Here is a 24,626-nt window from a genome sequence, read left to right on the forward strand (position 1 = left end):
ATTTAACAGAATCAGTTCATTTTTATATTTACAGGTCATTTTTTAAATGCTGAAACCTATTCAATGCATCAAGTAACAGTGTCACAGTAAGCCAGTGTTTGTATGGTTCAAATCATGATAAATCAAACCATCTGAAGGACTAATGCACAGAGAAGAAACATGACCATTGATAGAAAAAACACAAATAAGAGTTTACGGTAAATACTATACAATGAAAGAGAACTGCTGCTAATAACAAACCCTGCCTGCAGGCTAGTTCTTGTGCTTATTACTACACAGACGAGTGGTGAGGACTTCAACATGCAATAAGAGTTAAAAGGTGAACGTGCAGAGTTCATGGAAATGTCTGGCAATAGGATCAAACACTGTATTCCATGGAGGGGAAGACAAAAGTGTGATATGTGTCATTAGGTAAAATCTCATTAAGGGCTAAGCGATAGACCACAATTATGCCAAGGTCAGGTGCACTGCAAGTTGAACTCATAGCACAGCTTTCAAGTCAGATACTGTTCAAAGGGTGCTATTAAAGTTACTTGGTGACTGAGTAAGTCTGGATGTCATTCAGTGAAATACTCTAGACGAGAGCGAGGGTGTTTAAGGATATTGGGACAAGTGGTGTTTTTTTTGGAGGGGGGGGGCTGTCAGAAGGTAGATGCTGAAAGATTGGATTTCTTGGATATTGAAATTGATACAATAGAGTTAAACATTTTTAATAGCTAGGCAGAGCTTGAGTATCATCTCCAAATAGAGATGACCAGGTTGATTTCTTCAACTTGGTCAATTCCAAAGCACAACTGCTTAGTTAAAGAAAGAAGTAGAATAAGAGTCTGGTTGGAAGAACTTGCCTTACAGTGTACATGATGTAGTTGGTGATTAAGGTAATCACCAGCTACATATCTGTGGTCATATCTGTGGCATCATTCCCTGAGAGTGAAGAACTACAAATACAAATCAAATCACACACCTCACTTCAGCACCATATCATAGGACACCCCCCTAAAAAAATACCCTATTTACATTGTTCAAAATGTATTTTTCGTTAGACAACGTCAAGTGGCTATAGGTGTAGCAACCTTTTGGAGTCACAATATGACCCATTCACAGAACCCCACTAACCCCTGGAAACAGAGGAAACCAGAAGAGACCGTTTCAAATCAAGTTAAGAAAGTCCACTTGGACAGAAGTGGAGAAAAAAAAGATTGAAATTCTTACTGACCTGCACAATATCATAACCACATGAAGTCTAAAATGTCCACATATACAATAAGCATAAGAGAGAGGAAAGAAAAAAAACCTCTTGAGGAGAGAATTCCCAGAATAGCCGAGGTTTAGGGCCAAAATATAATAAAATCAATATTCACTTCTTTCAATTAATAAATACATAACTCAGAATCCATAAAGAAATAACATTAAAATCAAGTAACAACTTGAAATAAATTAAGCAAGATATTATACAACCAAGTAAACAACTGACACTATAAAACATTTCTTATTGAGGCAGCACTCTCTGTGTTAGTCTCCTTTGACCATCAGAGGGCAGCAAAATCTTAAATTCTATATCGAGGAGTATGGCTTTCATATGATCATTCAAAGTATTAAAACGTGAAATTCAAATAGAGAGACTTATAATGAACTAATGCAGACAGGTTCAAATGTAATTGTTTTAGACCTGATGGGTTTTTACCTTCCCAAAAAACAGTGCAATGATAAATTAGGCAATTGTCTTTAAATAGATGAATGACACAATGTGGCAGGGAAGACTAACCAAGAGTGCTGCCTCTCAAAACTTCTCTCTTCTCTACTTCAACGTCATTATTGCTGGTGTGATTGAGATAAGGGGAGTTGGGAGCATGGAGGACGTACAAACATTAAGCACCATTTAGAAAAATTAGATTAGCACTTTTTTTTCTCAGGGACAAAAAGGACCCTGCTAGAGAGCCCAGACACAGAGCCAGGTGGGTCAATGCCAGTCTGTATATCCAAACTTCCATCTTGTCCTGGGTCTCATACAGTTCATAGTGCTGCAGATATTCAAGGAAGGCAGCACTGGGAGATGCAGATGGTGGGACATCAAGCAGCCTTCATTGGCTTACGTGCGTCATTAACATTGGCTGAAGAATTGTCTTCAATGTTGCGATGTACTGTAGACCTCATTCCTACCTCATCCGGACATCAAACATTTCCCCATGGCACGTTGATGCCCACTGGAACTCTTAAGTTTCCCTGAAGTTGAGTAATCAACGTGCTTTTTTCCCCTTCTTCTCCATTACGTTTTAGAGTGCTTGCAGTGAAGCTGTGCGCTTGATTGGTAGCTTGCTCATGTGAATTCAATACCCTGTGGTCCTAAGCATGCACAGTAAGCCTGTTCGTTTGTGTGTCTGACAACAACAAGTCTCTCAGATGGGCCCTTTCCCCAGGCAGTGATTTCTCCAGGACAAAAAGGTGTCGACTAAATGTACAGAATAAACTGGATGTGAGGACAGGGGTCTGTTACCCTCCTTTAGCTTTGCCTGTGGCCCTCAGAGCTCTATACAAAGACGCCATTGTGTCGGTTCATCTTCAGGATCTTCCCCAGTCTCTGCTTGGCCGTGGCCATTCCTTTCTTGGGCCGCTTGCCTGAAAAACAAAACCCAAAATGAATGGCTGACGTGCTGAATAAAGAGAGAGTTGTGTCACAGTAGCATCCAATCCCTGAGAACATCAACTAATTACTAGACAAATGGAGAGAATCAAATAGTTGGTTGCGTACCTTTCGTGGCCTGGTTACTGATGGGAGGGGAGTTGGAGGCGTGTCTTTTGGAGGGGTGGAGAGGGGGAGACATTGAGGGATCACAGTACTGGTAGTTGTCGGCCTCTGGGCTGGCATCGTGGCTCAGGGCCCCAAGGGAGAGGGGCCCCTGATTGTCCCAGGCCTCGCTGCTGCTGTTGCCCTGGCTGTCCATGGGGCTCTTGTCCCCCGCCACACGACGCTGGTGCTGCTCTCGGCGCTCCGGCGAGCCTCGGCTCGGGCTGGACCACCACGGCTCCTGGGAAGTGGCGACCTCGTCTGGCTTGGAGGGGCACAGCAGGCCAGCCATGGACAGCATGCCTTGAATGGCCTCCTCTGTGCTGGGTGAAGTAGGACGTTCTCTGCAGGGACACAGAGAAGAGACGCACTCAGTCATTTACAGCCCACCGCAAGACTCCACAAAAGCCAACTGTGCTCATCTTTACCAGTCAAAAGGGAAGTTATGAATATAATCATTGTATGCATAATATTGGCACATGCTTCTGTTTCAAATCCAATTCCATCGTCATGAGATTACTAAACCGATGGCGTGAACTTCTAGACACTTCTACAAGAAATTATCCCTTAATAAATAACTCAATTGCTAAAATATGTTTGTGATTCCAATAACAGGAGCTGTGTTTTAGCTCACCCACGCACAACAGGTCAGACCACCCACCTTTTGAGTGGCTTGTGTTTGTGCCGGAGGTTCAGGTCCGTCTGGTCTAGTTCTATGGTGTGCCCCGCGGCCCTCTGGGATGAGCCCCTCTCCTCATCATCATCACTCTGGGAGCTTCCTGAATCTTCCTCAGAAGAGGTGTTTTGCTGCAGAGAGGGAGAGAGACGAGAAACTGGTTGAGGGTTGATACACAACAGAGTTAAGTTCTCACTGACAAAACCACAGTGGGGGTAGACCGTGTTAATATCAGGTACCTGTGTGTTGGAATCACTGTCCGAGTCCATGTCCGACACATCGGAGTGTCCTGAGGCTTCTTCCCTGAGTTCAGTCTTAACCCTCTCAATACCCCCTGAGAAGGCAAACAGACATCATTAACCACAGATAATGGTAGGAACCATTCCCTCTCAGTGTCCAAGTCAACAGGTTACTAGACCTAGTCTGTGTCAACAACATGACCCTTTAGAAAGCATGGTGTGTCTGGGACAATGAGGTCAATAAACTGACAAAGTTGAGTCAGATTATAAATCATACAATGTACTATATATATATATATATCTCGTGAACTGCTTCAGCATCATGACTTACTGAGGTGGCCTGGTTTCTCCTCTCCTCCCATAGTGCTGTGCTGCTGTTCCTGGTCTGACTCAGTCTTCATCTCCTCTCTGCTCTTCAGCTGGCCCACGGACGGCCTCTCACTCTCCGCCTTCACCGGGCTGCTAGCCGTGCTACTACCTGGTCTCCTCGCGTCCCGGATGATCCGTCCGTTGTGCAGCGTGAGACGCAGGTGTGTGTCTGGGTTCTCAGCAGCAGCGGCAGAGGCGGTGGACACCATGTTGAACTTCCCATGCACCGGGGGACAGAAGGTAGGGTCCTGTGGTAGAGACAGAGTTATAGGACTCATTCAACACAGGTATCAGACGTTTCTATTGAATTGTATGACTCTTTATAACATGGGAACAGTATTGCTTTCAGTAGGAGTAATGCACGGAAAATACTAATGTGGTTTATTGATTGATCTAATGATTATTTCCAATAATAACAAGGCATTTAAATATGACGTATGCCAGAGAGCGTGTGACATTCTAGTTTTACGTTGTGGGAGTTTCACATGTTCCTCTCACCTCCTCCAGAGGGCCCACTTCCAGCCTCCTGAGCACCTCTCTGGTGTGCAGCTCCAGGATCTCCAGGTTAGAGGGAACCTTAGGGCCCTGCTCCTGCTGCTCCCGGAGCCTCCGGGCTGCCCGCCGCGCCTGGCGGGCCGGGCACACCCTCTCCAGCGTGGAGCGCGTGGCCGGACACTGGCCTCCAACGCTTCCCTGAGATTTCACTGGCTTGTTGGTGCCACCACTGCTGGCCTGGTCTTCCTGTTGGAACACACATAACACCATTAGAGGAGGGAGGGGTTTGAACACAACCTCAATATTTAAATCGAATCTATGTCTAAAAACAAGGAAGTCGCAAGACAATGATTGCCAGTTACAAATAAGGCGCAACAAATCCATCACGTCAGTCACAGATTAATTAGAAGCACTTCTCATACAGCCCCTCAGATCGAGTGCTCTTCCACCTACACAAAGGTGATGCTCCTCAGGCCCTTCCCCCCGTGACCCCAGCCCTTACCTCCAGGTAGCGGATTTCCTTGGTCAGCTCTTTAATGAGACGGTTGGGCCTGATATGGTCCGGGACCTCGCTGGTGGGCTCCGTAACCTGCAGTCACAATGTTCCACACACACACAATTAGGGTGGAGTTGAACAAAGAGGCTCTGTTTCCACCACTGGCACAGTGTCATCAGATCCAGGGGAAACCACTATGACCCCCACCCCCTTTCCATCAGAGCTCAGCTGGGAGATAAACCAATCAGTCTAGATATTCATCAGCCAACATTGTAGAGTCAGGTGCAGTACAGAGAAGGTGAAGCCAGGACCTTCACCCATAGATACAATGGAAAAATAACACAAATATTCCATTCGGTGCCCCTCACCTCTCTCTTCAGCCAGGTTTTCAGTGGACTGATTAAAGATTTCACTCCCTCCACTAGGTAGGTCTGGGGTGGGCAGTTGTCTTCTCGCAGCTCTGAGAAAGAGAACAAAGGCATTATATTTGTGATGATGCTTGTGAAATAAAATAAAAATACTACAATAAATGTATTGGGTTAGGTGGATTTTACAGCTTCACTCACCTTTCAGGTTCTCCAGCAGGTTCTTGGCCACATACCAGCAGATAGCCTCAAAGTAGGGAAACTTGAAGAGGTCTGGAGTCTTCAGACGACGCTCCATCTCGTAACACCTGAGCTGCATGCCAATGTTGAGGTTGTGGAGGAAGTTGCCTCCGAACGCCATGCAATCCTGAGAGGTGAGGACGGCATGGATCCATCCTGCAGAGGGCAGCACACACAAACACACAGTCAATGTTTGACTCACTGACTGTGGGAATACCAAGGACACTGGCCAGGTGTTGTATTTGTCAAATCGGTAGCAAAGCATTGATCATCATGTCACCAGAATAAGACCCTCGATATTCATTGGAAAAAAGCATCAAGTTCATTACCTTGCACTTTCACCACCCTGAGAAGTTCATCGTAACGTATTTAATCTGTAGCCTAATAAACTGCATGCTTTCATAAGAGTAGTGGGAGGACCACACACCACATCATCGCGTGACTCCAAGTTTACTTCGATATGATGGTTATTATATCAATATTTCCGCATAAAAAGGCAGTTCTATCACATTATTCATTTTATCGACACAAAAAGATCCCACCTTGTCCAGCGTATTTTGTTTTGACAACAATTGGAAGGTTTACAGGCAAATGTTTCCATCGGTTCTGTCGTCACATTCCCTCTCCGACATCTACTTTACTGGCATAAGAAGGTTGGATGTAAACCTGGTATGTGGCAAAAAAACTGACCTGACAACACAAACATACAGGGTCATATCAGGCCTGCCTGACCTGGTCAAGATAAAGCAGTGCTCTTTATACCTCCGGAGAGAACAGAAAGCAGAGACGGCGGTGACGCAGCACTGATACTGCAGGCGGTTACGGGGTTACCGCGGTTGAGCGGCCAAGTATGTTGTGCTCTACCCCCTCCTCAAATCTCTATCCCACCTCTCCACACCCCCTGAACCCCCTGGAGAAAACACAGCTGCAGTCCTTAACCTTTACTCAAGGTATACAACTTTGGGAGCATTTTAAAACATGTGTGAGTTTTCTTGTTCCTATGGGAGTATTGACACAGAAATGTATGGATACTCTGAACTTGTGAAAAGTCTGTTGAGTTGCACCCGATTGCTGTTCTGAACCGATTGCATATCCTGTATAGTTTTACATCGTCCTCAGGTGATCTCCATGGGCAAAAAAACATGGAACCCTGTGATCTACAAATGAAATACGACCCCCCCATCAGGTAAGCTTATGGAAGGATCCTTGTGGTGACAACGGAGATGGTGAGATGGGGTTAAATCACTAAAGGACATGAGTGAAACCACTCTAAAAGCCATCTGGAGTTAATGAGGAGAACAAGGAGCATGTGTTAACCATGAGGTTCTGCTTACTGCGGTCGCCCGTTCACAGCTCTCTAGACGTGTTACGTCATCAAGACGTGTTACGTCATCAAGACATGGGGTGGAATGTGAGAGGTGAATTACAAGTCACATGCTATAGCAGAGGCTTGGCTGAGGATAAAGTAGGCCCAAGAGCTTCTAATATGGTCGCTTTCACGACATTACTGGTGCTGTTGTTCCATTAGGGAACTTCCTATTGTGTTACGACAATATAGACGGGTGTGTCTAGTGTCTAGGCTGTTGCTGAGCAAAGATTTATTTTCCAAATTCTCTTGGCAATGACATGTCAGTGTTTAAAAAAAGGGAGTCAGTTTCCAGGCAGGCACCCTGGGAAACAAGACTGTTTTGTTTCTGTCTACTTTGAGGATATAGACAGGTTTCTCTACAGAGCAGCAGACAAGACTACCAGATAGTCCATTTACACATCACCAAAAGCAGGCGTGTGAGGTATTTAAGGACACTGTGGAAAAGGTATTTTAAGGACACTGTCTAATCCCAGAGGGGTTTCTGTGTCACACGCTCACAGGGCCAGTCTCCATCGTCAGTAGTAACCCCTCTTCATCTACACTATGGTTCCATTAACAAAAGCCTAATGTAAGCGGTTTAGCTCTTCTCAGGAAAACTAAATACATGGCATGTTACAAGAGAAAGCAAATAAAGACCAAATGCTTGCACACACACACACTCTGCAGTGGAGGCTGCTGAGGGGAGGACTGCTAATAATGGCTGGAATGGAGCGAATAGGATGGTATCAAACACATGGTTTCTATGGTTTCCATGTATTTGATACCATTCCACCTATTCCACTCCAGCCGTTACCACGAGCCCGTCCTCCCCAATTAAAGGTACCACCTTCCGCCTGTGACACACACACCTGTGGGGATGAGCAGCGTGGTTCCTTGCTGCACGACACACTTGTAGCACTTGTCCACCTTGTCCCCGAAGAACACCTCACTCTGGTTGGGGGAGGAGCTCCACGCCTCATATAGTGCAAGGTTGGCCTGGGTCGGCTTGATCATGTAGAATATCTTTTCACCCTGGAAACACAGAGAGAGTAGAGGGAGTTAACGAGAGTTCATAAAAAAAATTAAGCATTTTAACCTAAGAGACATCACAATGTGACTAGAAAAGGAGGAGCACTCAGATGCCTGCAAAGATGTTTCATTTCAGAGACACACAGATGTGTTTGACTTTCACACCAGGGGATTTTTTTCTTCCATTTATGGTGCATTTCCCAGCCCTGTTTTTCACAAGCTGAGCTGCACATTGCTTCTATAGCGAAGGAGAGTGCTTGCCTGCCAGCCTGGTGATGTCACCATGAACACAAAGCACAGTTTGTGATTAGCAGCGGTTGGTTACTTTGTTGCCGTTGGAGGGATCATTTATTACCACGGCGGGGACAGAATTCCCCCTGGAGCTTGCCAACAACGAAATGTACTGCTGAGGTGAACTTCCGCCAGGGTACCAATCAACCTAGATTGCTCTAAATAGCTCCCCCATGTACAAACATACTTGATTAAATGTCAGCGCGCATTACAAGTGGTGAGAGGAATGCCAAAGAGCGAGCCAGGCCAGCGATTTATCACCAAATAATGTTGTGGACACAGTTGATTTCATTGACTTGCCAAACTGCACTCAGCTCACTGCTAGGATTTGATAGCCTAGTGTCCATGTAGGACATGTAACTAACACCCACTCACCCAGAGAACGTGGTACCACACAGAGGTGCCGCCGAAGTCGATGTGGAAGTCAGTGTAGCTGTTCTTAACCCCCATGAGGCAGTACTTCTGGACAAAGGGCTTGGGGAAGAAGGAGTCATCTGGCCAGTAGTTCTCCACCCAGGACATGTTCTGAGCTACGCCAGGTACCACCACCTGATCTGCCATCCTGGGGGGGAGAGAGTGAGCGGTAAGAGGGGTATGGCTACTTAAGAGGGTCAAAATCACAGTAAAAAGTGCTGAAATTGACTAAATAATGAGATCATTGATAATACGTAGTTTGATCACTTTTGTCATGAGCTGTACATAATGTATTGTTGAATGTTTGTGTTCATTCTTGTTTGTCTCTTGTGAATCATGAAGAACTTGACAGCAGTCTGTGGATGCTCTTGTTTTCTGTTTGCATGTCTTGTAAATAGCATTCATTTAAAATGTATCCATTTGAATGGAGAGAGAGTCGGCAATGGATTATTAGAAGTAGGACCAAATTACAGCTTACCTGGTATCAGAGAACTCCAGGCTGATAACGTTGAGCACCTTGGGCCGATGAGGCTTGTAGTAATACTTAATAAACTCTTTCAGCTTCATCTTGCTGTCTGCTTGCCTGGCCACGTCGATGACGTCAATGACTTTGTCACCGCCTGTGGACGACAAGAGAATGATGACCAAGCCGTCATATAGTGGAGCAGACAGCAAAACGTGGTATCAGTCTGCCCATGGAATCATCATCATTTTGTGTCTACAGTTGCACCATTCAGCCAGATATACTACATCTGGTTAAGAGAAAGGATCATTCCTACTGAAGTGACAGACAACAGGGATAGACATTTTAAATGGGAGTCAGTGGGCGAGGGGATCTGAACTCTGAAGCTCTCTGGCATTTCCATGTCTCTTTACAACTCCTAAGGGAGAGACTGGCACAGCCAATACACCATAGGAGTGGATGGAGTGGGGGGCGGGGGGTGAGGGCCAGACAATCTGTCCAGTCCATATGAGTCCCAGAGGTGGAGACTGGGGAAGGGGCCACTGTCTTTAATGGGTGTGAGGGTAAAACCCCACCAGCACTCACACAGCTGGGAGGCAGTGAATCAAACGACACAGTGAAAGCTGGGGAGAGAGAGGGCCGGAAACGGGGGCCTGTCGGCAGTGTGGGGACAGGACAGCTGGTGCTTGTGTGATCCTCCCACCACCAACCCACACACCCCTAATGTTCCCCAACCCCCTACACACCACACACACAGCGGGTCCAGCTGGACAGCGTCTGATGACAGTGAACAGCTGGAGTTAGGGTAGCTAGCCAAACAGAGAGAGCAGAACAGAGAGTGTTCAGTCTACCAACCAACAAGCCCAAAACAGACCATAGTAAATACTCCACACTACACCTTTATATTGGCTGGTAGCACATGGTCAAACTATTCCTGTGTTTTAAGCAATGCACCGATACCTGGCATTCACTCCAGCTAGACCCTGTAGGGTGCTTCCAGACACCAACCTTTCACATGATATTTAGACTGAAAACTTCACCTACCCCCAACGAGGAACAACAACATTAAGTACTGGGAGGTGACAAATGCCAGGAGGTTTATCCTAAGCTGGCCGACCATAGTCTAGGCTTGGGTAACCCCAGGAGACAGCAGGTTCCAGGCCTGTCCCCCATTGTGTCCCAACTGTAAGGAGGTAGGTAACCTGATCCTGCTTGTGTTCTGTCTCCACCCAGTCACAACACCTGTGCTGCTTCCCATCAGAGCAGCTTAATGCTCAACGGAGCATGGCAGAGGGTGGAATATGAACTTCCATGATAAAACACAAGCAGCTTAATGCTCAACGGAGCGTGGCAGAGGGTGGAATATGAACTTCCATGATAAAACACAAGCAGCTTAATGCTCAACGGAGCGTGGCAGAGGGTGGAATATGAACTTCCATGATAAAACACAAGCAGCTTAATGCTCAACGGAGCGTGGCAGAGGATGGAATATGAACTTCCATGATAAAACACAAGCAGCTTAATGCTCAACGGAGCGTGGCAGAGGGTGGAATATGAACTTCCATGATAAAACACAAGCAGCTTAATGCTCAACGGAGCGTGGCAGAGGGTGGAATATGAACTTCCATGATAAAACACAAGCAGCTTAATGCTCAACGGAGCGTGGCAGAGGGTGGAATATGAACTTCCATGATAAAACACAAGCAGCTTTGGGTTGCGTTGGGGATCCAGTCGGTCCAGATAGCTGTGGGTTAGTAATGGGCTTGTAATAGGAGCCTTGTGGTACCAGGCCTTTCTATTCTATAGAGAGCAGAGGTGGTCCTGTTGGGGGCTGAGGAAGACCTGCCCTCCCCTCCTGTAGGGCTTATTCAGCCATTGGGAGATGATTGATAAAGGGGCTAAATACCCTCTGAACCTGGCAACACTCTGAACCTGGCACCTGTTTGTTTGACGGACAGATGGCGTCCGCTCAATGTTAGGTGCTCATTATCTGACAGGGAATGCATTCATTAGCTTTTAATTATATTCTATTTCAAAGCAATAGGTGTAGGTAACATATGTCCTATCAAATGGGCATCCCGTGCAGTAGACAGGCAGTGGATGGGTTGGTGATCAGTCTTAGCTGTGCTACATGCTAAATGTAGCACAGCTACATTTACTACTCCACTTATTTACTTTGAGGATGTTTGCAAATAGACAGAGAAAATCTAGCCCAGGGTGCTTGAGCATGCCCCGCCACACACACACACACACAGTACACACACACAGGACACTCCCTCTATGTCCTTACCGACAACTTGCTCCACATCTTTGACAGAGAAGGATGGTTGAGGCAGCCTGAGTCCCAGTCCCTCTATGTTGGACACAGCGATGGGGTACTGCCAGCCGTGGCTTTCCAGGTACCTCTGAGTCACCTGCTCCCCAGGCATCCACTGCAGGATCTCATCCCCACTGCAACACACACACACACAGACAGACAATGGTTAATGGCTAATTCCTGTTGATATGTTCAACTCTATGTAAATACCCAATGAGAGAAATTAAGAACATAATACATGTTAAGTATTGTGACTAAAACAAAGATCACAGTCTTGTTCATAGAAACACAACTGCTGAGGAAACGTGCGTTTTCTGTGCAGGTGTGAGAGTGGGTCTAGCTTGGCATTAGAGTCCTTGGTGGTAGGTGTTCTGGGCTCCTACCTGGCAAAGGTCCTGTTCTGGAGCTCCTTGACAAACACAGAGGTGCCAGCCTGCACTGGTTTAGTGCCATCGTCCTGCTCGGTGTAGTCATGCCTGTGCCAGTTGTTGCGCTTTTTCACTGCAAGAGGAGAAACGCAGAACATCAGACTCACAGAAAGCCACAGCCTTCACTGGCCATGAAAACGATCCCTATAGCCAGTGACAGACCTGAGACAAATTATTACTGTATTCAATTTTCTTCCCTTAAACCAACGGAGGCTTGTGAATTATGGATAATAGTCATTAGTCTTGATAATATATTTTCCCCGTTCCTCCCCTAGCAGAGGCCAAGGTGAGGGCTAGGACCAATTTAAGTCGAAGGATTACAGCCCCATTCAATTAGCCTGTTAATGTCTGGCCCCGGGCTCTGAGGTCAGGCTCCTAAATCAGACTGGAGACTGACGCTCTCCTGGGGACAGTCCATCAGCCATGGAGGGAGAGTGAACAGGCACGGGGATGGAACAAATAGAGAAAGAAAAGAGATGGAGAGAGAGACCGACTGAGGAAGAGAAGACAGCGAAAAGAGATGGAGAGAGAGACCGACTGAGGAAGAGAAGACAGCGAAAAGAGATGGAGAGAGAGACCGACTGAGGAAGAGAAGACAGCGAAAAGAGATGGAGAGAGAGACCGACTGAGGAAGAGAAGACAGCGAAAAGAGATGGAGAGAGAGACCGACTGAGGAAGAGAAGACAGCGAAAAGAGATGGAGAGAGAGACCGACTGAGGAAGAGAAGACAGCGAAAAGAGATGGAGAGAGAGACCGACTGAGGAAGAGAAGACAGCGAAAAGAGATGGAGAGAGAGACCGACTGAGGAAGAGAAGACAGCGAAAAGAGATGGAGAGAGAGACCGACTGAGGAAGAGAAGACAGCGAAAAGAGATGGAGAGAGAGACCGACTGAGGAAGAGAAGACAGACAAAAGAGATGGAGACCGACTGAGGAAGAGAAGACAGCGAAAAGAGATGGAGACCGACTGAGGAAGAGAAGACAGCGAAAAGAGATGGAGACCGACTGAGGAAGAGAAGACAGCGAAAAGAGATGGAGACCGACTGAGGAAGAGAAGACAGCGAAAAGAGATGGAGACCGACTGAGGAAGAGAAGACAGCGAAAAGAGATGGAGACCGACTGAGGAAGAGAAGACAGCGAAAAGAGATGGAGACCGACTGAGGAAGAGAAGACAGCGAAAAGAGATGGAGACCGACTGAGGAAGAGAAGACAGACAAAAGAGATGGAGAGAGAGACCGACTGAGGAAGAGAAGACAGACAAAAGAGATGGAGAGAGAGACCGACTGAGGAAGAGAAGACAGACAAAAGAGATGGAGAGAGAGACCGACTGAGGAAGAGAAGACAGACAAAAGAGATGGAGAGAGAGACCGACTGAGGAAGAGAAGACAGACAAGAGATGGAGAGAGAGAGACCGACTGAGGAAGAGAAGACAGCGAAAAGAGATGGAGACCGACTGAGGAAGAGAAGACAGCGAAAAGAGATGGAGACCGACTGAGGAAGAGAAGACAGCGAAAAGAGATGGAGACCGACTGAGGAAGAGAAGACAGCGAAAAGAGATGGAGACCGACTGAGGAAGAGAAGACAGCGAAAAGAGATGGAGACCGACTGAGGAAGAGAAGACAGACAAAAGAGATGGAGAGAGAGACCGACTGAGGAAGAGAAGACAGCGAAAAGAGATGGAGAGAGAGACCGACTGAGGAAGAGAAGACAGACAAAAGAGATGGAGAGAGAGACCGACTGAGGAAGAGAAGACAGACAAAAGAGATGGAGAGAGAGACCGACTGAGGAAGAGAAGACAGACAAAAGAGATGGAGAGAGAGACCGACTGAGGAAGAGAAGACAGACAAAAGAGATGGAGAGAGAGACCGACTGAGGAAGAGAAGACAGACAAAAGAGATGGAGAGAGAGAAGAGACCGACTGAGGAAGAAGACAGACAAAAGAGATGGAGAGAGAGACCGACTGAGGAAGAGAAGACAGACAAAAGAGATGGAGAGAGAGACCGACTGAGGAAGAGAAGACAGCGAAAAAGAGATGGAGAGAGAGACCGACTGAGGAAGAGAAGACAGCGAAAAGAGATGGAGAGAGAGACCGACTGAGGAAGAGAAGACAGAGAAAAGACAGAACGGACAGACAAAGAGACACACAAAAAACAGACTGGAATACTGACTCAAGGAGGGTCCGTGTTGGGGTTCACAGTTAGGACAGTGGTAAACGTCAATGTCCACCGCATGGTGCTCCTCCACCTGGACACAGCTGTGGGGAGACAGGAGACATCACTGTCAGTATAAAGAGACAGACAGGACCATGATAGCCTGGTCCCAATATGTGGTATCAAATTGACCATAGCGGTTGGCAAGTCAGTACAAACAAATCTGGGACCAGGCTAGCGCCATGGTGTTTCCAATAAATCAACAGGAGGACAGGAGACTGTTCTCTCCGGGATCATAACACCAGAGAAGATGTTGTGGAAACAGGCTCTCTCTCACTGATATCCCCATCCATGGTTCCAGGGCCCATGCTCTGGACAGCTTGAGGGATTGTGAGAGGGTGTTGTACACAAGGGAGTCAGTCCTACTTACATGATTTAAAGCCTTTGGGAAAAGGGGTCACATACAAGTTTCTCTCACTGGGTCATCCTTTGGGCCAGACTTGAGACTTACGAGAGACAGAAAAGATATCGTGGTTTTTCTAAACTGACAGCCTGTTCTGACAGTCTGTGTGGCTGTGGATAGTGATTTATAGGAGGAGCAGAGGGAGGCAATAGAGAGGTTGAGGTAAACACAGATCCAGAAACACTACAGAGTGGTGATGTATAGGAGGTGCAGGGAGAGGTTGAGGTAAACACAGATCCAGAAACACAGATCCAGAAACACTACAGAGTGGTGATGTATAGGAGGTGCAGGGAGAGGTTGAGGTAAACAAAGATCCAGAAACACTACAGAGTGGTGATGTATTGGAGGAGCAGGGAGAGGTTGATGTAAACACAGAGCCAGACTACAGAGTGGTGATGTATTGGAGGAGCAGAGAGAGGTTGAGGTAAACACAGATCCAGAAACACTAGAGAGTGGTGATGTATAAGAGGAGCAGAGAGAGGTTGAGGTAAACACAGAGCCAGACTACAGAGTGGTGATGTATTGGAGGAGCAGGGAGAGGTTGAGGTAAACACAGAGCCAGACTACAGAGTGGTGATGTATTGGAGGAGCAGGGAGAGGTTGAGGTAAACACAGATCCAGAAACACTACAGAGTGGTGATGTATTGGAGGAGCAGAGAGAGGTTGAGGTAAACACAGAGCCAGACTACAGAGTGGTGATGTATTGGAGGAGCAGAGAGAGGTTGAGGTAAACACAGAGCCAGACTACAGAGTGGTGATGTATTGGAGGAGCAGAGAGAGGTTGAGGTAAACACAGATCCAGAAACACTACAGAGTGGTGATGTATTGGAGGAGCAGAGAGAGGTTGAGGTAAACACAGAGCCAGACTACAGAGTGGTGATGTATTGGAGGAGCAGAGAGAGGTTGAGGTAAACACAGATCCAGAAACACTACAGAGTGGTGATGTATTGGAGGAGCAGAGGTTGAGGTAAACACAGAGCCAGACTACAGAGTAGTGTATGTGGGAGACGACCTTTTGGTCCCTCATTTTTTAAAGGAGGTACGAAGTCAAGCAACCTTGAAGTTGGGAGGCGATCGGTTTCATTTGTCTGGAAGACAGGGGTGTTAGGGCAAGGAATTAGTTAGTTAGGGCAAGAAGTTGTTCCCTAGGTCCTAACAATAACCTCTAGACCATTCTGGGCCAGATCTTTCCTATTGGCTATTTACAGACTGGGAATCACAACCATGTGTTTGTCTCAGTATCTCACTGAACTGCGACAGTGTTGACGTCACTCAAACCCCTACACCACCAAACCTCCGACCGCCCCACAACAGCCAGACCACAGGCAGCAACACACACAATCCTCTTGTGCATACCAATGCTTTGTTCCATAAGAGAACGCTGAATAACACACAGAATCCTGTGAATAGGCTCTGAGTGTTGCCATTATGGGTGGATGCCCACCGACGCATGGAGAAGGGGAGAAAAACGGCAGGCAACATTTGTGTGTCACTGGGGTATGGGAGGAATCTAAGACAGCACTTTAAAGAGCTTCTTCTCAAGTAAACAGAAAGATAGCCGATTTAAGCTCAACTTTAGTTTCAGCTGACAAGAGCATAAAGAGAAATGTGGACTAATATATTTTGCTGCTCTGACATGGAAGATTACGTAGCAGAAAACACAAAGTTCCTATTTCTTCATAGCGACAATCTGTTTCATTGTGAAAATACAAACAAACGGAGTTTCCCTAGTAGCTAGTTTCAGAGGCTTGAGAGTTCATAATGATGGCAACAACTTAGCGAATCTCAAGCAATTCCACCTTCTTCCTGCTCTGCAGTCTTCCTCTCATTCAAATCTCCCTGCTCTGTGACTGGTCTTCAGTGGGTACATTTAAATGAGTTCCTGCTCTCTGAAGTTGGAAGTGAAAAAGTGGAATTCCTTTCAGTGTGAAAGCAGAAAACACTGGGGGACTTGCTTAGGGCGGTAAATGACAGCCATTAAAGTTCCAGCTCCCTCCCTCAGGGTCCTGGAGCTCGCCTGGGGGCTAGGAGCTGTGTGAAGATGTAGTAAAGGTTTCAATAGCAGAAAATACAACTATTTTCACAGAGGGCCTGTCTAGGAGTGGACACAGTTCTCACCAGCCACTATCAGCGTTGATCAGAGTGGAAATTGTAAAGGGAATCAAAGGCCAGCAGGAAGCGGCGTCACACCTGAACTTTCTCTGGTGGTGCATTGCTGCTGGTTCAGTCTCCTTAGCAATGCTGTTGTTGTTCAGCAGCTCACACTCTCACTAACTGCAGAACCAGCCTGAAGCCGTAACAGGTTGGGACTGGGAGTAATAACAGAGGTAAGCAAGAGAACCTTGCCTGATTTTAGGTAGGAATAAGACTTTTTAAAAAATGTATTATACATTTTTTGGGGTACTTTGTACCCCTTTTTCTCCCTAATTTTGTGGTATCCAATTGGTAGTTACAGTCTTGTCCCATCGCTGCAACTCCCGTACGGACTCGGGAGAGGTGAAGGTCGAGAGCCAAACACAACCCCGCCAAGCCGCACTACTTCTAGACACACTGCTCGCTTAACCCGGAAGCCAGTCGCACCAATGTGTCGGAGGAAACACCGTCCAACTGGCGACAGTGTCAGCGTGCATGTTCCCGGCCAGCCACAGGAGTCGCTAGAGCGCGATGGGACAAGGACTAGCTGGCCCGGCCAAACCCTCCCCTAACCTGGACAATTGTGCGCCGTCTCATGGGTCTCAGTACGGGGCCGGCTGCAACACAGCCCGTGATTGAACCCGGATCTAGCACTGCGATGCAGTGCCTTAGACCGCTGCAACACTCGGTAGGCCGCTAAGAGTTTTTCCTGGTCAAGTAGTCATCGGAAAAAACTCAGGGCCCCATTTATAAAAGATCCAATGCTATAAACACCTTCAGTGTCCCAACCCTACAGAGTGACCTCAACAGTCCACCTCCACTCACTTCCTACGTCAGCAGCCAAGACAGAGTAAATACAATGCAGCAGTGGGCTGGAATCTGGTCTCCTGAGGTTGCTCAGTGGCCTTGCTGGGGAGACTAGAATGAGTCACAGTGCCAATTATGTCACCCCGGGCCTGACATGAATTCTCCTGCCTCTCTGTCAGGGTGGGACATGCTAGAACGAGCGCGACAGAGTGAGCGTGTGGCTGAGGGATTGAGGCGAGCCAAGTTGACCTCCAACACCTCCTCCTCTGCCTGGTCATCATGTGTAACACCAGCGCAGCGCGGGCCGGCACGGGGGGAAGCAGGGCACTGTGCCACCAGACTGATGCTGTTTCTTCCCTTGCGCAGTTATGACGGGTTGGGTGAGTCACTTGGAAACTGGAGGGCTGAGGAGTGTTGATGATGATGATGCAACTTGTGAAGCTAGTTATCCTTGACTCCTCGAACTCAAATCAATCTCACTCTTTAAAAACTACTGAGGCTGCCCCATCGAAGACAACAAAACTATAAATCTGGCTTATTTAAGAGCTGTGTGGAAGACAAAACATTGGTATTTAGTGTATAGTAATAAATCAAGTGACATCAGCCCTGGGGGAAATAAAGCCCAATATGGGTATGTGTTGGTCTGTCACTGTCTCACCACTCTCCCAGAAACAATGCCAGCCCCCTGCCAATGGTGAGCAGACACCCGCATAGCAGCATGAGGTCAAACCAAAGAGATAGATTGAGGACTCATCTTTTTATCTGTGCCATTAAAGCATCTGTAACAGCGTGGGCATCACCAGAGGCTATTTTCTTCTTCATTGGCTGATTTCTCCCAATTCATAGGAATCCATACCCAGTTGACTGCTTTAAAATTGTGGAAGCCCTCAATGGCAAAGTCCATGCTAAAAATGGGTTATATCTCCATCCATCTCTATGGGTCAAACATCTGGCCTGAATCAGGAGAGCTGTCAACTCTCCTACCGCCATCAGCTCCTATCCCTCCCCTCTACATCCTCTGTTGTGGAGCTGCCTGCCTTCCTGTGTGACTGGGGTTATTCATTAGTCTATGTACTGTGAGGGGTTCATTGTGTCTCAATGATCAACCGAGACACACAAAGGGTTGTAGGCGGGCTCAGCCATTACGTTAAGCACTTAATAACCCCCCTGCATAGGGCTCCAACCCGCCTACATTAGAGAACTGGCATATAGCTAATGGGGGAGAGGATGGGAGATGGGGAGGGCAGTTAAACACACCTGCCTGGGTTCATTTAGACCCAAAGGGCACCTGACTCCTGCCTTTCCAAAGACTAAATGGGCATAAAAATTTGAACCCTCACGGAGAAAGGATACCCATCATATCAATGGGGTACAATGCACTGATGAAGGGCCTTCGTACACAACAACCTCTCTCCACCATTAACCCACATCACTAAGCTTCTACAGACAGCTTAGGGTAGAAGGACTTCTCTGTTGGCAGCTGGAAAACAAAAGAGGATTGCTGCTTTGTTGTTTATGGGGCATAGCAGTCCCCCGGGGAGGGAGTGGAACAACTTCATTGTTTATGGTGCAGGTTGCATTGCCTTGAGGTTCTCATGTTGAACTGAGTAGTTTCTTCTAAGGCGGTGGGGGACTGGGTTTGTGTCTTCTCACACATGCTCTCAACATAGGCCTATGTCTTTTAGTGGGCCTCATACACATGGGCCATACACAGTCTTTGCCTCTCCCACTAGATCTGTCAACACATGATTATACTGCCTGACAAACTGGATTGGTCCTTAGTGCAGCAGAGCTTACTCTAATATTCAAGCATGATACAGTTGAAGTCGGAAGTTTACATACACCGTAGCCAAATACATTTAAACTCTGTTTTTCACAATTCCTGACATTTAATCCTAGTAGAAATTCCCTGTCTTAGGTCAATTAGGATCACCACTTTATTTTAAGAATGTGAAATGTCAGAATAATAGTACAGAAAATGATTTATTTCAGCTTTTATTTATTTCATCACATTCCCAGAAGTTAACATACACTCAATTAGTATTCCTTAGCATTGCCTTTAAATTGTTTAACTTGGGTCAAACATTTTGGGTAGCCTTCCACAAGCTTCCCACAATAAGTTGGGTGAATTTTGGCCCATTCCTCCTGACAGAGCTGGTGTAACTGAGTCAGGTTTGTAGGTCTCCTTGCTCACACATGCTTTTCCAGTTCCTCCCACACATTTTCTATGGGATTGAGGTCAGGGCTTTGTGATGGCCACTCCAATACCTTGGTCATTATGGCCATTAGTGCCTCTTTTCTTGACATGATGGGGAAATCAAAAGAAATCAGCCTAGACCTCATAAAAAAATTAGAGACCTCCACATGTGTGGTTCATCCTTGGGAGCAATTTCCAAATGCCTGAACGTACCACGTTCCTCTATACAAACAATAGTATGCAAGTATAAACACCATGGGACCACGCAGCCGCCATACCGCTCAGGAAGGAGAAGCGTTCTGTCCAAACGTACTTTGGTGCGAAAAGTGCAAATCAATCCCAGAACAACTACTAAAGACCTTGTGAAGATGCTGGAGGAAACAGGTACAAAGTATCTATATCCACAGTAAAAACGAGTCCTATATCGCCATAACCTGAAAGTTCCCTCAGCAAGGAAGAAGCCACTGCTCCAAAACCACCATAAAAAAAGAGACTACAGTTTGCAACTGCACATGGAGGCAAAGATCGTACTTTTTGGAGAAATGTCCTCTGGTCTGATGAAACAAAAATAGAACTGTTTGGCCATAATGCCCATCGTTACGTTTGGAGGAAAAAGGGGGAAGTTTGCAAGCCACAGAACACCATCCCAACCGTGAAGCACGGGGTGGCAGCATCATGTTGTGGGGGTGCTTTGCTGCAGGACGGACTGGTGCACTTCACAAAATAGATGGCATTATGAGGGAGGAAAATTATGTGGATACATTGAAGCAACATGTCAAGACATCAGTCAGGAAGTTAAAGCTTGTTTGAAAATGGGTCTTCCGCCTCCCGGGTGGTCTAGGGCACTGCATCGCAGTGCTAGCTGTGCCACCAGAGACTCTGGGTTCGTGCCCAGGCTCTGTAGCAGCCTGCCGCGACCGGGAGGTCCGTGGGGCAACGCACAATTGGCCTAGCGTCGTCCGGGTTAGGGAGGGTTTGGCCGGTAGGGATATCCTTGTCTCATCGCGCACTAGCCACTCCTGTGGCGGGCCGACTCCTGTGGCACATTGCACGCTAACCAGGTCGCCAGGTGCACGGGGTTTCCTCCAACACATTGGTGCGGCTGGCTTCCGGGTTGGATGCGCACTGTGTTAAGAAGCAGTGCGGCTTGGTTGGGTTGTGTATCGGAGGACGCATGACTTTCATCCTTCGTCTCTCCCGAGCCCGTACGGGAGTTGTTGCGATGAGACAAGATAGTAACTACTAACAATTGGATACCACGAAATTGGGGAGAAAAAGGGGTAAAATTCAACAAAAATAAATAAATAAAAAGAAAATGGGTCTTCCAAACGGACAATGACCCCAAGCAGACTTCCAAAGTTGTGGCAAAATGGCTTAAGGACCACAAAGTGACGGTATTGGAGTGGCCATCACAAAGCCCTGACCTCAATCCCGTAGAAAATGTGTGGACAGAACTGAAAAATCATGTGCGAGCAAGGAGGCCTACAAACCTGACTCAGTTACACCAGCTCTGTCAGGAGGAATGGGCCAAAATTCATCCACCTTATTGTGGGAAGCTACCCAAAACATTTGACCCAAGTTAAACAAGCAATGCTACCAAATACTAACTAAAGTGTAATGTAAACTTCTGACCCACTTGGAATGTGATAAAATAATAAAAGCTGAAATAAATCATTCTCTCTACTATTTTTCTGACATTTCACATTCTTAAAATAAAGTGGTGATCCTAACTGACCTAAAACAGGGATTTTTTTACTTGGATTATATGTCAGGAATTGTGAAAAACGAGTTTAAATGTATTTGGCTAAGGTGTATGTAAACTTCTGACTTCAACTGTTCATCCACAGCTACACCTCCAATAGGCTAATTTACATAATTTGAGTCAATCAGAAGCTTCTAAAACCATGACATCATTTTCTGGAATTTTCCAAGCTGTTTAAAGACACAGTCAACTTAGTGTATGTAAACTTCTGACCTACTGGAATTGTGATACAGTGAATTATAAGTGAAATAATCTTTCTAAACAATTGTTGGAAAAATGACTTGCACAAAGTAGATGTCCTAACCGACTTTCCAAAACTATAGTTTGTTAACAGGACATTTGTGGAGTGGTTGAAAAACAAGTTTTAAATGACTCCAACCTAAGTGTATGTAAACTTCCGACTTCAACTGTATGTAGGCAAAGTAGGTGTCATCATCATTAGCGGACCAACTAATATCCTGTGACTCTAAACGACTGGAAATCAATACATGATGCTGTTGACCTCCTAATCAGCATTGATCAATCTGAGAGTAATGTCATTAGCATACCCCAGAGACAAAGACCCCACAGAGTCCCACTAATGAATGTAAACATGACACTAACCATCATCTGAGGTCTGAGTCACACACACTAAAAACACAAGCTCTCCCACAAATTCAAATTCTCTCACAACATTGAGGAGGAGGACAGGGGGAGAGCATCCATCTCTCTTCAGTCTTTTCCCCTGGCTGAGAGTGTAGGGCATAATGATGGATGGTACATTGAAGTTGCCTCTGTGGAGCTACCATCAATCATTCCCCTGTGTCCCATCCAGTCTCTGCTGTCTCACCACTACCACACACTCTACCAGAACCAGACATGAACTGGGAGTCACACCCACGCAGCCTGGAGAGAGACGCAAGTCTGTGGGCTGCAACGTGAGCCACTGACGCCATACGGGGTTTGTTGTCGTTCGTAATGCAATGTCTCAGCAGAGTGCCATCTCCATAGTCTCAGCAGAGTGCCATCTCCATAGTCTCAGCAGAGTGCCATCTCCATAGTCTCAGCAGAGTGCCATCTCCATAGTCTCAGCAGAGTGCCATCTCCATAGTCTCAGCAGAGTGCCATCTCCATAGTCTCAGCAGAGTGCCATCTCCATAGTCTCAGCAGAGTGCCATCTCCAAAGTCTCAGCAGAGTGCCATCTCCATAGTCTCAGCAGAGTGCCATCTCCATAGTCTCAGCAGAGTGCCATCTCCATAGTCTCAGCAGAAGCATCTGCAGCACACGCCTGCTCAGTGGATGTCAGGCTCTTTTACTGCACAGGCCCTATGCACATGCCTGTAGTGTAGTGTGTTAGGCCATTAGGAAACTAGCAGGGCACTATTTCTGTCCTCTCCCCCTTACCTGGTCCATAGTCTACACCTTATAAACAACACAGAGCACTCTGGTTGGCTCCTCTGCCTAGTTCCGTTTGGGAGCCGTAACCAATACTTGAGGAAACGAGTATCCAGGGTTCAGTCACTGGTGAGAGAAAGCAAATTCCTTCCCGGCCAGGCAGCTAGTCACAACCCCGGCTCACACTTGTGGAAGTATGGTGGTGTGCCGACAAGCGGGCACCAGGATTCCGGTGCAGGCATGGCAGCTTCTCTGCTTTCCACTACGTTTGCATACCATCCACAGCCAGAGGCATGCCACTTCCTTCTGGCGAGCCTGATGGGAAACATTGGTAGAGAACCCCCTGGTTTTGGAGCAGAGCAGTGTGTACATGTGTTATTAGTCAATGGGGAAGCTCCAAAGTTTGTTCCTCTTCTTTTGGCACATGACACAGAGTTCCCTGGCTCAGGCATCCCATCATTCTGGGCGTTGCGTTCTTGGCAGTCTACAGAGTGTAGTTACGCAATAGCTTTGTAATATCCACACAAGCCAAACTGTTATTGTATTCATATTAGTTGTCTTTAATTTTCTCCTCAATACTCTTTTCTTCCACTAGGGGTATAACACATGTGCCTATTTTTGGTGAGAGGGGGGATTTAAATACCCAACCTCGAGCTGTCAATCAAAAGCTCAAAAACAATCATATTTTCTCATCTTAGGTTTTTGGCCACTAAATAGTTAGGGATAAAAATAAACAAGGTCAAATGAGGACAATCACTCAAATAGTAGGATTTGTGTAGTTTACCCCTAAAAATGTTGATCATGCAAGAGGTCACTTGGCTAGTGGAGGTCACTTGGCTAGTGAAGTGATGCCACCAAGAATGTGCCAGAGATTGATGTTACATTTCAATCGAATTCACAAAAGCGCGTGGCCTAAATTCTCAACTAGGAAAGTCTATTAGGGTCAGGTCAGGTTGTCACATGCACCAACATAGTCTGATTAATCAGGCTGTAATACACAATTATTGTATATTAGAGGCTGATTAAGCAGACTAGCATTAACCCAACTCAATAGTAAAGGATGACACGCTGGATTAAAATCAGAACCCACGCCTTTAATCGATAACTAGGCAACTTTGTTCTCAACTCAATTGGATAGGCTAAGCCTATAGGCTTCTTTCAACAGACCAAATGTTTAAAGGGCTGGCTTTGATCACCGTGATTGACAGCTCGTCACACACAAGCTTAGCTGGCAAGCTAACGGTAGCAAACTAGTAACGTTAGGCGAATTTCTTTTGACAAACTGCTTTCGGCTATTTAAACCTCCAACACACACGATTAATAGCCCAATAAGTATAATAAAATACTAACTCCCAATATGTATAATAGAAATAAAAACACACTGGTCCGGTTTACTATTTTGTAAAGTTTAGCTAGCTCGAGGTGCCAATAGTGTGAGAGACCCGGTTACACACAAATAGCAGTCACAACTGCAAGACAATCCTCGCTTACTCCCAAGCACCTGCTGTTCGTTTATTCGGTTAAATCGATTGCATGTGTCAAGGAAGGTGTAATCTCCATACCTGCCATGAAACCAGTCGTTACAGAGGTCGCATTCGATCATGAACCGGCTCACATCATAAGACTGCCGGCAGACACAGTACAGCGGGGCCGCCGCCATCTTCCTACTGTCCCCAAACAACGCAGGAATAAAGTGGGGCGGGGATTTGGTTGGGTACGCGGAAAGAGTCGAGGGGAAACCCGATCATATATGCGAAAGAAAGCATGGGAAAGCCATTGGGGCAGG

The 24,626-nt window shown here is 46.6% G+C and overlaps 1 protein-coding gene across 1 annotated transcript; it reads right to left on the reverse strand.

The window, feature by feature from the left end:
* Position 1: 1 nt before the first annotated feature.
* On the reverse strand, positions 2-24,551 carry LOC115118341 (lysine-specific demethylase 7B-like). Its single transcript, XM_029646928.2, has 16 exons — positions 24,403-24,551; positions 14,122-14,207; positions 11,911-12,028; positions 11,501-11,661; positions 9,226-9,367; positions 8,709-8,895; positions 7,883-8,045; positions 5,627-5,821; positions 5,429-5,520; positions 5,067-5,153; positions 4,568-4,810; positions 4,032-4,317; positions 3,701-3,795; positions 3,447-3,592; positions 2,750-3,129; positions 2-2,616 (listed from the first exon to the last, which is right to left on the reverse strand). Exons 1-16 carry the CDS (start codon positions 24,498-24,500, stop codon positions 2,528-2,530), a joined length of 2,568 nt encoding a protein of 855 aa, XP_029502788.1. The 5' UTR covers positions 24,501-24,551; the 3' UTR covers positions 2-2,527.
* Between the last annotated feature and the right edge of the window lie 75 nt (positions 24,552-24,626).

This window comes from Oncorhynchus nerka, linkage group LG23, assembly GCF_034236695.1.
Source record: "Oncorhynchus nerka isolate Pitt River linkage group LG23, Oner_Uvic_2.0, whole genome shotgun sequence".
Classification (NCBI taxonomy): Eukaryota; Metazoa; Chordata; class Actinopteri; order Salmoniformes; family Salmonidae; genus Oncorhynchus; species Oncorhynchus nerka.